Genomic DNA, 15,654 nt, shown 5'->3' on the forward strand with positions numbered 1-15,654 from the left:
GAGCATTATTTTATTTACAATCAAACAACTGTGTTCGATTGCCCAATGTATACATTAATACGAATGCGAATGAATAAATATGTATGTTTCTCTTTACTTTTTCAACCGTACGTAGAGAACCGCACACATAGACACGAACTGTTGCTTGTTGTGTGTGTGAGTGTGTGTATGTGATGTCCCCAACTATTTCATATTTGTTGTTGCTGCATAAAGCTATTAATGAAAACCCTAATGCCAAATGCACTAAACAAAGACAAAATTACTTTTAAAAATGTTATATAATTTTCAATTAATTAACATTTCTTGCTCTGTCAGTGCAAGACGAATGTACAAACATACACATGTAGATACATATGTACATACATAAATGTGCACATACATATGTATCTATGGACATTCACACATTAGTGTCTCACATGTTGCTTTGGCTATTTCAATCGTTTGCACGCAACTACACGAACAGCTGTTTGCATGTGTGTGTGTATGTATACTTAGTTGTCCCCAACTGTTTGATATTTTGTATTGTTTGTTCTGCCTGCTTTTGTAAAATGCATATTTTGAAAATCCTTGAATGCAAAGTTGTAGATTTAGTTACGTAGATTACATTATCCAAATTTTAAATCGATCGGACTAAATTTATAACACAAACTTTTCATTTGAAATAGTGAATAAATATTAAAACCCCAATAATTCAAGCTCCAACACAAATGTAGTATGTATGTAGTTTTGTTTGTATTCTTTAATTGATTTTAGAAACTAAGTTTTAAGTCGATCGGTTGAAAAATGCGGATTTTTCAAACAATTTTTGGAGCTACTTTTCCCCCCTTTGGAGCTCGAATTTTCCAAAATCCCTTCTTAGTGCGCATCTACACCCTGATAGGATACTTGAGCCCAAATTTTAGCTTTCTAGTTCTTACCGTTTGGGCTGTGGGCTGTTGACGCGGTTCTTTTGTGCCCCAAGAAAACCCCAATAATTCAAGCTCCAACAAAAAATTTAAAAAACCAAGTATACAGTTTTTCTTGGAATTGTTCTGAGAGTATACAAACTAAGTTTAAAGTTAATCAGATGAAAACTGTAGATTTTTCATACAAACGTTGGAGCCTGTTTTCCCCCCTTTGGAGCTCGAGTTTTCCAAAATCCCTTCTTAGTGGGGACCTAGACTTCGAAAGGATACTTGAGTCCAAATTTCAGCTTCCTAGCCTTTACCGTTTGGGCTGTGCGTTGATCACCAATCAGTCAGTCAGTCAGTCAATCAGTCAGTCAGTCAGGACAAACTGTTTTATATATATAGATGTGTGAAAATGGAATTAATGCACCAAATTGCTGACGCAACTTTTGTATCCTTGTTAGACTTGAAAATCAATAAACGAATCATGGTAAAAATTTCTACTCAGAATTTCAACTCTAAATGCAATTAATGCCTATTTTGCTGACTCAAAGGATTTTCTGGCTTGCCAAAAGTTCAAAGAGCACTTGCGTCTGTATGGGTATGTGGGTGTGTGGGCGTGTGTCGGAATCAGTGTCCTCGGACATTTGATGATAGCCTGACCGACCGTTTGTTGTAAATTTGTTAAATAATGAAATTTATCTCAGCAACAACAATAAATAACGGCCATCTACCCTCAGTCTGTAACCCGAAACATAAAGACATTACACGCAGCCTAGTATTCTAGAGCAGACCAGGAGCCCAGCCACACAACTTGTTGTGAAGATGGAGCGCTGGGTGGTGGGCGGGTCAGCATCAAAATGGCTGCCAGAGTTTTGGCTACCAGGATACGACGCACGATTGCACACACACACAGCACACATGATGCATACTCATATTCGAGTGATTTATGAGCCGCTGTCCAGAAAAGTGAGGAATCGTTTGTTGGGCGGATGGTTAGCCGATGCATTGTCTAAAAGCCACAGAAATGCAACGCATATGGCTGCCATAGATGCAAAGTAAATGTAAGGTACTTCCTTAACATGAATCGATTTTAGTGCAATTATATAGTTTAATTAAATGAAGACTGAAAGCAACATGATTGTTGGGCAAAAGCTATTTAACTTTGTGTATACACTGGGAAAAGGATGAAAACTTACTCTTTGCCATGTGTAGTGGAAAACTTTTGCCGGCCCCTTGAACCATTCGCCACAATTGGGCGCCTGCCAAATTGGTCCAATTACTAGATATTGTGCAGCAAAACATTTTTATCGGATAATCAAGATATAATACACACGTACAAACATACCTGCATGCACTGAAATGTTTGAGCCTCGACAGTGTATGTGCTTGTAGGTAAATAATTTGATTGCCATATAATGGAGCAATTGTGGAAAAGCACGATATTATAACAAGCAGTCTTATATATCAATTTAACAGAACTAGTTACAATTAGTGTAAAAAGCCAGTAGCTCCAGTGTGTACTATACGTGTGGTATAATGAACTAACTCAGCTGTACAATAATGTTGACATTAAGGTAATGTAAGCTAACCATTCAAAAATATGCCTTACAACATACTTGTACGAAGAAGAATTTAGGCAAAGTCTGATAAAAATATAACATTTAAATCTGCTTAATTTTGTAAAAATTGGGTTTTCAAGCATTTTAGTACGTATTTAGGTAATTTTATTGCATTTACTGAGGGTTATTTAGTTGCATGCGACTAAGTAGTTGTGTAAAGATCCTTAAGCGTTTACTTTTATATACTTACAGGTATGAAATTATTTCTATCGTTTGTTATCGATTGCCTTTGATTGTGAATATGTTTTGTTAATTGTTATACCCTGTATCCAAAGGGTGAAAGGGTATACTAGTTTTGTGCGAATGTCTGTAACAGGGAGAAGGAGGCGTGGCAGACCCGACAAAGTATATACATATGTATATTCTTAATCAGGATGATCCTGTCTCAGGATCTCGGCAAGTACAAGAGCTCGAATAACCAAACATGGTATTCAGGTTCTTCTGAGCCCTAAGTAGATCAAGTTTGTTAATTTTTTCTGATACACCCCCCACTCCCTCGCAATTCGTTTTTTTTTTCATAACTCCCGTAAGTCTTTGAATTTTGAATTTGGTCATTACTTATAGTTGGTGATTATGTGTCCGTATGCCAAATTTCATCATTGGTCAATTCTAAAGAAAGTTTAGCTATAAATAAAATCGCTGCCCACGCTCTTCGTGCAGCTCTGCCCGCAGCTGTTATTGTTGGTGGTTTAGTTCAACTTTGTGCTGCATACATACACGCATATATTCACGCAGAGACACGATTCTGAAGTAAATTTATTCTAATTTTCCTTTTTTGTGGAGAGTACAGGGTATTTTACAGTCGGGCTTGCTCGACTGTAGCATTCTATCTTGTTATGCGGAAATACATACATACACTCACATAGACGCAATTGCTTTGTATATGTGCAATTATACACCCTTTGCGTGAGTTCGAATACCGAAAGAAGTAAAATCGATCCAAATTTTTTTTTATACTCTGTTCATGAAATGTACAGAAGTATATTAGGTTTTCGGGAGCTGAAAAATGTAACAGGCAGAAGGAGGCGTGGCAGACACCACAAAGTATATTTATTCTTGATCAGCATGACAAGACGAGTCGATCTAGCCCTGCCTGTCTGTCAGTCCGTCTGTCCGACTGTCCGTCCGTATGAACACCTGGATCTCAGAGACTATAAGAGATAGAGACACCAAATTTTGCACAAAGATGCCTTATGTGTGTATTCTACACGAGTTTGTTTTATTTTTTTGATTTTCCCCCCCACTTCCCCCCTATGGGGGTTTTCCCGATTTTCCATTCGTATAATCGCCTATATCTCGGAGACTATAAGACCTAGGAACAAATTTTTACCAGGGGGCGCTAGATTCAAGTCCTGTTTACTTTGGAACACACCTTGTATATTACAAGTATTGATCAGGATGGCAAGCCGTGTCGATATAGCCATGTCCGTCTGTATGATCGCAAGGATGCAAGTACAAGAGCTAGCCAAAATCGGTATCCAGATTCTCCTGAGTCTGAGAAAGGACGAGTTTGGGTTTTTTTCTGATACACTCCCCACTACCCCGCAATTCATGTTTTACATAACTACTGTAATTTTTGGAATTTTTATACCCTGTACCCAAAGGGTTTATGAACGCAAGGATCTCAGAAAGTATAAGAGCTAGAATAACCAAACTTGATATACAGATTCTCCTGAGCCCGAGAAAGGACGAGTTTGTTCATTTTTCTCGATGCACCCCCCACTCCCCCCTATTCGCAATTTTCTATAACTTCCTTCATTCTTGGAATTTTGAACTATGAATTTGGTAGACACATCCAGTTAGTAATTATATATCACTAAACCAAGTTTCATTATGATAGGTTGATCAGAAAGAAAGTTATAGCCATATAACCAGGCCCAATGCACACATACATACATATGTACAAGTACACAAACACGCATAGACACGATTCTGATGTAAATGTATGTATGCATGTATGGAATATTTTATATTTAATTTATTTAATTAATTAAATTAAATTAAATTTATTTTTTGTGGGGTGGTACAGGGTATTTAAGAGTTGAGCCTGCTCGACTTTAGGATTCCTTTCTTGTTTTATTATACCCTGTACCCAAAGGGTACAAGGGTATATTAGTTTTGTGCGAGTGCACATGGAACACACAGAAGGAGGCTTGGTAGACCCCACAAAGTATATATATTCTTGATCAGCATGACAAGCCGAGTCGATATAGCCATGTCCGTCTGTCTGTCTGTATGAACGCAAGGATCTCCGAAAGTATAAGAGCTAGAATAACCAAACTTGGTATACAGATTCTCCTGAGACCGAGAAAGGACGAGTTTGTTCATTTTTTCTGATCCACCCCCCCACTCCCCCCCTATTAACGATTTTCTATAACTCCCGTAATTCTTGGAATTTTGAACTAAAATTTGGTAGTCACATTAGGTTAGTTATTATATAACCGTATACCAAGTCTCATTATGATAGAATGATCGGAAAGAAAGTTATAGCCATATAACCAGGCCCAATGCACATATACATACATATGTACAAGTACACAAACACGCATAAGGCACGATTCTGATGTAAATGTAAATGTATGTACGCATGCATGGAATATTTTATATTTAATTTAGTTAATTAATTAAATTAATTTAGTTAATTAATTAATTAAATTAATTTAGTAAATTAATTAAATTAATTAATTAATTTAATTACTTTTTTGTGGGGTGGTACAGGGTATTTAAGAGTTGAGCCTGCTCGACTTTAGCATTCCTTTCTTGTTTTATAATTATTCTAAGAATATGTACAGAGTATTTCAAAGCCGGGCCACCCGAATTTAGCTTTTGTACTTGATTTTTATGTATGTTATTTCAAAGCAACAATATAGACCCTTAAATACAAGTTTATTCAAAAATATAACTGAATATAAATTTGTTATGGCCGATTTTGATTAAAAATCTATATCCAAACGCTGATGTGTGGAGAACAACAAAAAAAGTATCTGAACATTGTCATAAGATAGGTGGATACCGTTAAACTGCACCAAACCCATCTTAAATATTTGATCCGTTTAATTACAAATTTCCTTTTATATTTACATGTTGCAAATTTATAAAGAGCTCAAATGAATTAGTTTTTCATTTGTTAAATTCGATTTATAGATGTTTTGGATGATTAATAGCCCAGTCATCTTAGGCAAAAAAGGAGTCAACCTCGGAATTTGAGATAATAAGCTGGAAATTGGTATACACCTTTGTTTTGGCGTTTTATATGTTGTCTCATATAATATCGTATCCGTGCCTTAAGTTTTTCAAGGTCAAAGGTCACGAAAATCGGTTGTTCTCGCATATCTCGCTTCCTATGCCTTTGGTGAGATTTGTATCAACATTTTTTTTTTCAAACGATTAACCGTTTTTGAGATAGAGCGCAAAGAGTGCGCAGCGTACAGTCATATCCATATATAGTCATATACCGTAACTCATGCTAGACCTTGTATTAGGCTATACGTATATGACTGTGCGCTGCGAGAGAATTAAGAGAGTTTTATACTTTACAACTTTGTATTGGGTGCAAATCTCATCAAAGGCATAGGGAGCGAGTAGAGGTGGAGAAACATCGATGCATCGATGTTTTTAATTTTTTTTAAAACATCCATTGTTTGTGGCGACTATCGACGTTTCTCGCTTACATCTCTATGAAAGTGAAAGTTCGATCTTCTCAAGCAGACGCCATTATCATCTTGAGACAACATCTAAAAAATTTTAATGAACTGGAGAAATGTGATCCTCTCTTATATTGGAAGGTAATTTCGATATTTTAAATAATATAATAATAATTATAAATCATATTTTTAGGTGAATACAGAAGGCATGGTGGCGTTTAAAAGTACAACTACAGCACAGAAATATTTATGCGTTCCGGCAACTTCATGTGAAGCAGAGAGAGCTTTTAGCAAAGCTGGACAAATAATATCTGATCGTCGTACTCGCCTAAAGCCGAACGTTGTGGATAAGATTGTTTTTGAACAAAAACCACGACTTGTTTTTAGACAAATGATCTTAATGCTTTTTTATACTCTGTACAAGAAATGTACAGAAGTATATTAGGTTTGCGGGAGCTGAAAAATGTAACAGGCAGAAGGAGGTGTGGCAGACCCCACAAAGTATATATATTCTTGATCAGCGTGACAAGACGAGTCGATCTAGCCCTGTCTGTCTGTCTGTCCGTCCGTATGAACACCTGGATCTCAAATTGTACCTCGGTATTCGAACTCACGTAAAGGGTGTACAATTTTGCCCATATACATACAAAGCAATTGCGTCTATGTGAGTGTATGAATGCCTATGCGCATCTATTCGTGTCTGTGTAAACATGTTTGCAGTCTACTAAACAGCAACATCAACAATAGCCGGGGGCAGCACTTGAGCAGCGCTGGAGCAGCAAATATATTTATGGCTATAACTTCTTGTTAAATCGGTCTATCATAGAAACTTGGCACACGGACACATAATAACCAACTGGGGGTATTTGCAAAATTTGAGTTAGAAATTCCAAGAATTACGGGAGTTACGATTTGTGGGGGAGAGGGGGGAGGGAGGGAATTTCCAAAATATACATTTTCTGCGTATTCACATAAGGCATCTGGGACTAAAATTTGGTGTTCCTAGGTCTTATAGTCTCCGAGATATAGGCGATTATACGAATGGAAAATCGGGAAAACCCCCATAGGGGGAAGTGGGGGGGAAAATCAAAAAAATAAAACAAACTCGTATAGAATACACACATAAGGCATCTTTGTGCAAAACTTGGTGTCTCTATCTCTTATAGTCTCTGAGATCCAGGTGTTCATACGGACGGACAGACGGTTAGCTTTTGAAATGTGGACAGTATTACGAAATTCTGTAGCGTGGGAAGGGGAGGAAAATAAAAAAAAAAAAAAAAAAATAAACTTGTCCTTTCTCGGACCTAGGAGAATCTGGATGCCAACTTTGGTTATTCTAGCTTTTATAGTTTCTGAGACCCTTGCGTTCATCCAGACGGACGGACAAACGGACGGACGGACATGTCTAGATCGATTTCTCTCGTCATGCTGATTCAGAATATATATACTTTATGGGGTCGGAGATGCTTCCTTCTGCATGTTACATACTTTGCACAAACACAGGGTATACTAGCCCTTTTTACCCTACGGGTACAGGGTATAAAAATGGAAACATTAAGAGCCACTTAATGTTTGATTACTTGACTGATAAGCTTTGTATAATTTTAAATAACACAAAAACATCTCGAAATTCTAAAGAAAAGACAGCCTTTATTTTAATTGACATAAATAACGCGCTGATAACCCATTGGTCTGCCTTGAATTAACAAACAAACGTGTAATTGGAATCTGGAATTCGTGGCATTGTAAATTTTTACTATACAACTACTTAAGATAACATGAAGCTAGCATGTGTTCTACTAAAAATATCGTTTCTTACTTCTATTTTGCCTCCAATACCGTTTGCCGTTGACACCCAATTCCGGAGGATTATTGTTAGTTGTCATTAATCAGTGATAATTTCCAATACCATACAAGAGAGAACGCTACAGTCGCCCAAACCAGACAGTGGAATACTCTGTGCCCAGACAAACTTTATGGGGTCCGAGATGCTACCTTCTGCCTGTTACATACTTTGCACAAACCTAATATACCCTTTTTACCCTGCGGGTGTATAGAAATGATGGGGATATTATAAATTACTTGTTCTTAATTAGTGATAATTTCCCATATAAAATGATGGCGATAGCGTAGTACGTAACGGTTCCAGTATATATATTCCCAAGCTGAAACACAGTTCCAATATATTTTAACCTCCGACAGCTGAATTAAAACTCCTAAATCTTCCCCTCTCAGTCTGTCCACGCGCGAATCAATACTGGCTCAACTGAAAATTCACTTTGATGGGTGCACACAATTTAATGGAATTATGGCCTTGCGAGAGAAAATGGATTTCGTCTGTGAAGTGCGTCTGCAACTTGTCAGTGGGGCTTATAACCAATTTTTGCGCTTTCATACACCTCTCCACCATAACTGCCAACCCAACATCCACATCACATACACATTCAAAAACCAGACAGAACAGAATGAAATACAGTTGTGGAACTTCTTTTATTTCGCAAAAGTTTTCTGTGTGACTAACGAGAGCGGAAAGTACGTAAAAAACTTTCCTCGAAAAGGCAAAAATAATAACACAAATCAATTTTGAATTGAATGTGAAAAGGCTTTAAAGGGTTTCCTCGCATTGTATTGAGGAGGAAAGGGCGAGAAATGATTGCATTCATCAAAATTACATCAATCATAAATGTACCCATTAAGTCATGCCATCCTGCAGCCATTCAATCATTTGTAGAGCTTCGCAATGAAGGCGGTTGCGTTCTTTGTGTTACTATTGCTGTTGTTGTTGCTGCTGATGCTGCTACTGCTGGGGCATCCTTTGAACATTTTCTAATTGAAAATGATTTAGAGTAATTTTAGATATATATTTTTTTCATTTCTGGCGATTTTGGCGAGTGGTATGCGTACAAAACTAACGGACGCACAAATGGTGTATATATGTACATACACTATGTATGTAGGTATATGGCTTAGATTTGATTGGGCCGGCACGCTAATGTCGAAATCATTGAAAACACCACAACCCCGAACCACAGAAGTTTGGGTAACGCTTTTTGTTGGCTGTCTGATAGAAAAATCTATTAATTTGAATTACTTGCAGAAAAGAATTTTCGAAATTCTTGCCACATGTTTGCAACACTTCACTTCAGTGTGCGTGAATTTTGGTGTGTGTGAGTATGTGTGTGTGTGTGTGTGTGTATGTATGCGGGTGCGGTAGCTGGTGCGGGCAGATAAAAAGAAGAAGAAGAACGAGTTTGCTACCCGGTTACTCTTGCAAAGTCATTTCAACGTGATTGAAAACATGGGGGTAGCAGCTGGTTTTGGATTTTCGCCACATTTTATCGCCATTTATTTGAAAGTCTTGAACAACTTTAAGTGGGCTGCGCTGGCCGACCAAACGACCGACCGCCCGAGCCGGCCGAACGCCAACGAACTCAGACACGACGAGCACCCGAACGAACTATCGAGTATTTGAACGTCGTCGTCATCGCATCGTGGAGAACGTAAGCGTCAGTGACGCGCTATGGTCTCTGAATATTATGATGAATGGCTTTCAAGTGGGACGCCGAGCGGCCTCCTACGTCTTCGTCTCCATCTCCACCTCCTCCATCTATTGCCTGCTGGCAGCGCAAATGTTCCGCCATCTTCGTTTAGGTTGTCGGGTTAGTCTCTTTCTATGTCGCCGTCCGTGTGTTTTTGGTATATGGCAAGCTTCCATATAAAAATGGCTGTTGCCAGATGATTTATGAGCGTTGAAGCATTACGAAAGTCGCAAGATGCGTTGGCCATGGACAGTAGACTTGGGGGGAAGACAGAGATGACTGAGGAGACAAGTAGAAGACACATCACACCACATCCAAAACTTTCTCTCGCCAAGCTGTCGTTATTTAAGTTGGCATTACCAAAAGATAGATCGCTTGGATCATGCAGAATTATGGTTCGGTTTATGATCCACGTTTCAATTCCAACGCCAGGCAAAATTGTTGTCTTCTTTTTCTGTCATTCTCTCGCATAGTTTTTGTTATGCCACCATGTTTCTTTTTTGCAGTTTAATTTGCTGTTCCTTAAAACGAAATGCAATGCCTGACGCATTCATCAATGTCCATGTTGTTTCCGTTCAACAACACACTATACACATACATATACATACATACCATATGAATGTATGTACACAAGTACGTATGTAAAATGTGAATGTTTCCAGAACAGCTTCGCAGCAATCTTTATCGAACACACAAACATAATCAATCAATTGGATTTATGTGCTCCAACTCAAGATAAAACTAATCAATCTTCCCTTGCGACAGTCGGAGAGTGAAGGAGAGAGAAAGTGCGCACTCGCATTGATGGCTGCACTTACAGCGATTCCGATGCTGCCACAGCCGCCATTCGAGAAGCTAGCCCCACTCGCATTGCCAGCTCCTCCAACCTACGCAATGGTGGAGCAATTTGTTTGCGATTCTACTTTTGCTCATCCTCTTTTTTTCCATTAAAATTTATGCTCATTGTTTCTGAAAAAGTTTCTACCATTAATTATAACAAAGTTTTTAACGAGCATTAAGGCCTTACCACACCGAAATGCAATTTAATTTCAACAAACAGAAATAATATATACGCAATTGCAGATAAAGTCAGTTTTGTTTGTTGTGCCACATATTCAAATTTAATCTAATCTTTCGAATCATAATAGATAATAATTATATTCAATTACATATATGTAACTACCACTAGATCATTACTTCATATACATTTACACATTTGTAGTATCTATTTTTTATGCAACTAAAAAAGAAACAAAGAGGCAAGTGAAAAACAAGAAAAGAATGCTAAAGTCGAGCAAGCTCAACTCTTAAATACCCTGTACCTCCCACCAAATTGGAAAAAATTAAAAAAAATTTTTTAAATAATTAAAAAAAATTTTTTTAAATAATTAAAAAAATTTTTTTTTAATAATTAATCTCAGAAAGTATAAGAGCTAGAATAACCAAACTTGGTGTCGAGATTCTCCTACGCCCGAGAAAGGGAAAGTTTGTTAATTTTTCCCGATGCACCCCCACTTCCCCGCTATTCGCGATTTTCTATAACTCCCGTTATTCTTGGAATTTTAAAATTTGGTAGTTACATCCAGTTAGTGATTATATATCCGTATCCCAAGTTTTATTAAGATAGGCTTATTAGAAAGAAAGTTATAGCCATAACTCCAAGCTCTGTCCGCAGCTGTATTTGTTGCTGCTTTGACATAGTTATGTAATGCACACATATAGTACGTATGTACAAGTACACAAACACGCATAGACACGATTCTGATGTAAATGTTTGTTTGCATATATGTAATATTTTATATTTAATTTAATTGATTAATTAAATTTTTGTAATACATTTTTTTTGTGGGGTGGGGTGTTACATACCCTGTAGTAAGAGTTGAGCCTGCTCGACTTTAGCATTCCTTTCTTGTTGTTTTTGGAGCTATGGTGAATCAATAGAAAGAATTTGTATGTTCATTATTTCCATTTCCATTTCTTATACGTAAATTTCTATAATACATAATTATAATTTAGTCTTCTGAAGCGATGAAGTACAAACGATAAATTCTCCTTTGCTGCAGAACAGCCGATGTTGCAGAAATATGCTGTAGGCTGTTTGAGTTGGAACTGAAATCTCAATGTATGTGAAGATAATGCAAACTGTAACAAGACGAAGATTCATAAGTGCGATCTTCTTAATCTTAGGTACATATATCACAACATGAATACTACTATGCGTCCTGGCTAACCTTAACCATATTCCTATAGTAAATAAACGGATTATCCTTTTTAAATGGGCTATACAATAATGCATTGGAATCTGATTGTCTTCATATTGAATGTTAATCAACCACTTCATGTTCCTGCTACATAAACTTTTCGAGGGATCCGCTTGATGTGATAATACGTACCGGTTGAATTCAATATTAAATGATTCGGAATCATAAACATTGAAGGCTCGCGTATTTCTAAGAAGATTTACAACAATTCTAATTAACTGTCACAAAACTTAGCTACAACTCATTTGCAAAAGCTTCAAATAAGAACCCCATAAAATATATAATACACATAAAACATTTATAAATTTATAAAAAATTCCCGATGCCCTTTTTATTACGTCAATGGAAATGTTTATTGATTAGTATTTTCCATATAGATAAGAATACGCGGGTTCATGTGTGGATCAAGAGAAAGTGCCTTACATTAGTAGTATAGATATGCAGCTACAAACATACTTTTGTATATATAGGATGTAGATAATATTGAAAGGCCACTCATATATTTTGTGAAATGTTATCCCGATCGCCTTGTTGCTAGAAGACAGATTGGATTGATGATAAGCTTGTTTTGCTATATGGAATTACTAAGAAGGAACCACACTATCTAGTTTCTCATATTTATAGCATTGGGCGATAAGATCATTTATGGACACGTATAGATATTATTAAAAGGGCAATACTAAATTCTTTGATATGTTAAACAGATTGCTTTGTGTAATAAAAAGGCAACCTTTGGTATTCCAGCAGATAACAAAGTTGCAATTAGTGTGAAGCTTCGAAAATGGAGCGACTATGTCCCATTATCGCACTTAGCGATAAGAACATGGCTTGTGTCCAGGCTATTTATAGTTGCATACAACATACATATGCATATGTATATGTGTGGATCGTCCCTAGTAGCATGTTAATTAATTGTCTCAATATCTTCCATTTTCAGTCCGAATCCAATTCATCGGCGTCGGCTAAATTTACGCTTTATAAGTGTGTCTACTGTGCACAGGTGCTGAGTATCAATGATCGACCGAAATTGCTGGAGTGCCTGCATGTGGCTTGTGCCCAATGCGTCAATACAAAGTTCTCTGAGCTGGATCGATCGCTACCGCCCTTAATACATTGCCCGGTGTGCGATAACGCCTCCCAGAATGAGTATATAATTGACAACCAGTTCCTGATCGAGCAATGCGCCGCGGGCGACAACAGCGTGAGTGGGGCTGATAACAGCGGATCCAGTGATGCTCTCAAAACCTCGACTTCGGCCAACATACAGTGCAGCAGTTGCTCGGATGGTGCCGTCGCCACCTCATGGTGTGTCGATTGCTCCGAATATATTTGCGATAGCTGCGTACAAGCACATCAGCGACTTAAGATCACCAAGGATCATACGATCAAGCCAAAAGATGAGGCAAACAATGAGCAATTGCCAGGTACTGCTGGCGTTGACAAACTACATATGTGTCAGATGCATACACAGGAGAAGTTGTCCCTTTTTTGCGAAACCTGCGATAAATTGACGTGCCGCGATTGCCAGCTGAGTGATCATCGTGATCACAAATATAAATTTGCGCACGAAATCGCTACCGAATCGAGGCAGGCGCTGTCTACTTTAGTATCCGAGATTAATTACAAGCGTTTCCTGCTATCCTCTGCCACTAAGGTTATCGATGATCGTCAGCAGCTGATACACGATAAGAAAAGGGACCTAATCAAGGAGATTACAGCCATGGTGGTTAAGATAACAAACACAGTCAATACACGTGGTAAACAATTGGTAATGCGTCTTAATGAGGTATGTGACAGTAAGCTGAAGGTGCTGGTGGAGAAAAAGGAGACATTGCAGCTACTATCCGACAACACCGATCACTGCATCGAATTTATGCAGAATGCGCTAGAGAAGGGCAGTGACTTCGCCATTCTGTCCAGCAAAAAATCACTGGTTCGTCATCTGCAGAAGCTCAAGTGTCAGAGAGCGGATATACCTAATCCCGAAATACCAGTACGCATCCAAGTGCAGCTCAATCAGGTTTCTGAGCTGCAGAAGGTTATTTCGACGCTCGGCATTGTCATAGTTGATGGAAAACCGTATCCCCCCACACCTTCGCCATCGCCCAATGGACCACCGTCACGTCAACAACCACCCAGTCCTAACATGGCGCCACCGTTACGACCAGGAATGCCGCCAGGAATGCCGGCAGGTCTCTCGCCCAATGGACCGCCGGGCGGTTTCGTGCCACAGAATGGACCCCCCATGTATAACAATAACCCGGCGCAGCAACAGTTCAACAACCTGTCCATGAGTCGCTCCTTTCCAGGCGATGGGTCAGGTAAGGGTATGGAATAATTCATAGTCCATTTTTATACTCTATGCTCAGACTAAGCTCTCCGCTGTAAATCCTAGATAGAATCTACAAATAGAATTTTAAACAATTACATTTGTTACATATTACTTATAGTTTCGTGTTGCCTAGCGATAGACTGATAGACAGACCGTCGATTTGTCTCATCGTGCATCAAGACTATATATACTTTTTGGGATCGGTAATGCTTCCTTCTTTTTGTATTATACATACTATATACATATATTCAATATTCTTTTTACATTCGGGGTACAAATTTGCATTGGGAAAACTGCTTTATTCTTAATTCTTACAATTTCAACTATTTTATTATTTGATTTTTAAAAAATTGGCGCAATATAATTTGAATTATGAGTAGACAATATAGAGGAGCTAATAGATTCTGAGTTCAGAGAACAAAGTCGTTTTGAATAATAGGTAAACCATGTTGGGGGGCTATATAGTCTGGGTGTAGAGTACAAAGTCGATTGCGCTTCATATTTTTGTCAGCCCCTGAATACCAGAATCTTATTTGTATTTTAAAATATATTTTCTGTTTTGCTGGCCCACCCGCAGTTCGTTTTGGTGGAATGCCACCCGTAGGCATGCAACGTCAGGGTCAGCCGCATGTCAGCTCCTCCACACATCCGCAAAACATGGGTAAGTGGGTTTTACGCGTTAGCAATGGAACTGATGGCAACAATGGGCGTATGTCTTTCTGCTTCTCTGTCAATCCTCTTTTTATAGATATGAGTCTGCGCGGCTTGTTGAATAATCAGGCGGCGCAAAGTCCCAATGCAGCACACATGTCATTCAATGGCCCACCCAGCTATCCAGGCGGTCCCCAAGGCGCACCCTCACCGGCCCATCAGCAATTGGGGCCGCAAATGCGGCCGCATTTCATGCCCGGCCAGCAGAGTTTTCCGCAGAGCCCTGGCGGCCCAAACAACAACAGCTTCATGAATAGCAGTGCGCGTTTCCAGTCGCAATACCAACGCTTGGCTAACCATGCACAACAGCAAGCTGCCGTAGCGGCCATGGCCGGAGCCGCTGCCGGTGGTGGCGGACAGATACCTTCGCCGGGTGCATTACAGCGCCCCCAAATGATGCCAAATCCCATGCAGAATGTAAGCAGAACTGGTAACACCGCTCCTCAAATGGCACAGATTAATAAAATACAAACATGGTGCCTATTCTTCATTGCAGAGCTTGGGGTTTCATGGGAGCCAGCCTGGCTTTAATGCCGGGCCACCGCAAACGTCGCCGCAGTTAGGCGGTGGAATGCACAGTCTCGCCAAGTGGCACATACCGCAGTCCGCGCAGCAGTCAAACGGTAAGTCCGTGCTTCTGTTCCGAACACTATTCTTC

General features: G+C 38.8%; 1 protein-coding gene across 5 annotated transcripts in view; it reads left to right on the top strand.

The window, feature by feature from the left end:
- Positions 1-15,654, top strand: part of LOC115620642 (transcription intermediary factor 1-alpha) — a 31,091-nt gene that overhangs the window by 11,962 nt on the left and 3,475 nt on the right. For 4 of the 5 annotated variants that reach the window (XM_030513983.1, XM_030513985.1, XM_030513982.1 and 1 more), the window contains exons 2-5: positions 12,891-14,280; positions 14,863-14,946; positions 15,034-15,413; positions 15,493-15,619. In XM_030513983.1, the coding sequence (XP_030369843.1) occupies positions 12,891-14,280; positions 14,863-14,946; positions 15,034-15,413; positions 15,493-15,619 (1,981 nt within the window). The remainder of the gene's footprint in view (positions 1-12,890; positions 14,281-14,862; positions 14,947-15,033; positions 15,414-15,492; positions 15,620-15,654) is intronic. The other variant, XM_030513986.1, reaches the window with a different exon arrangement.

Source organism: Scaptodrosophila lebanonensis, unplaced genomic scaffold (assembly GCF_003285725.1).
Source record: "Scaptodrosophila lebanonensis strain 11010-0011.00,11010-0021.00 unplaced genomic scaffold, SlebRS2 tig00000024-arrow-pilon, whole genome shotgun sequence".
In the NCBI taxonomy this organism is placed as follows: Eukaryota; Metazoa; Arthropoda; class Insecta; order Diptera; family Drosophilidae; genus Scaptodrosophila; species Scaptodrosophila lebanonensis.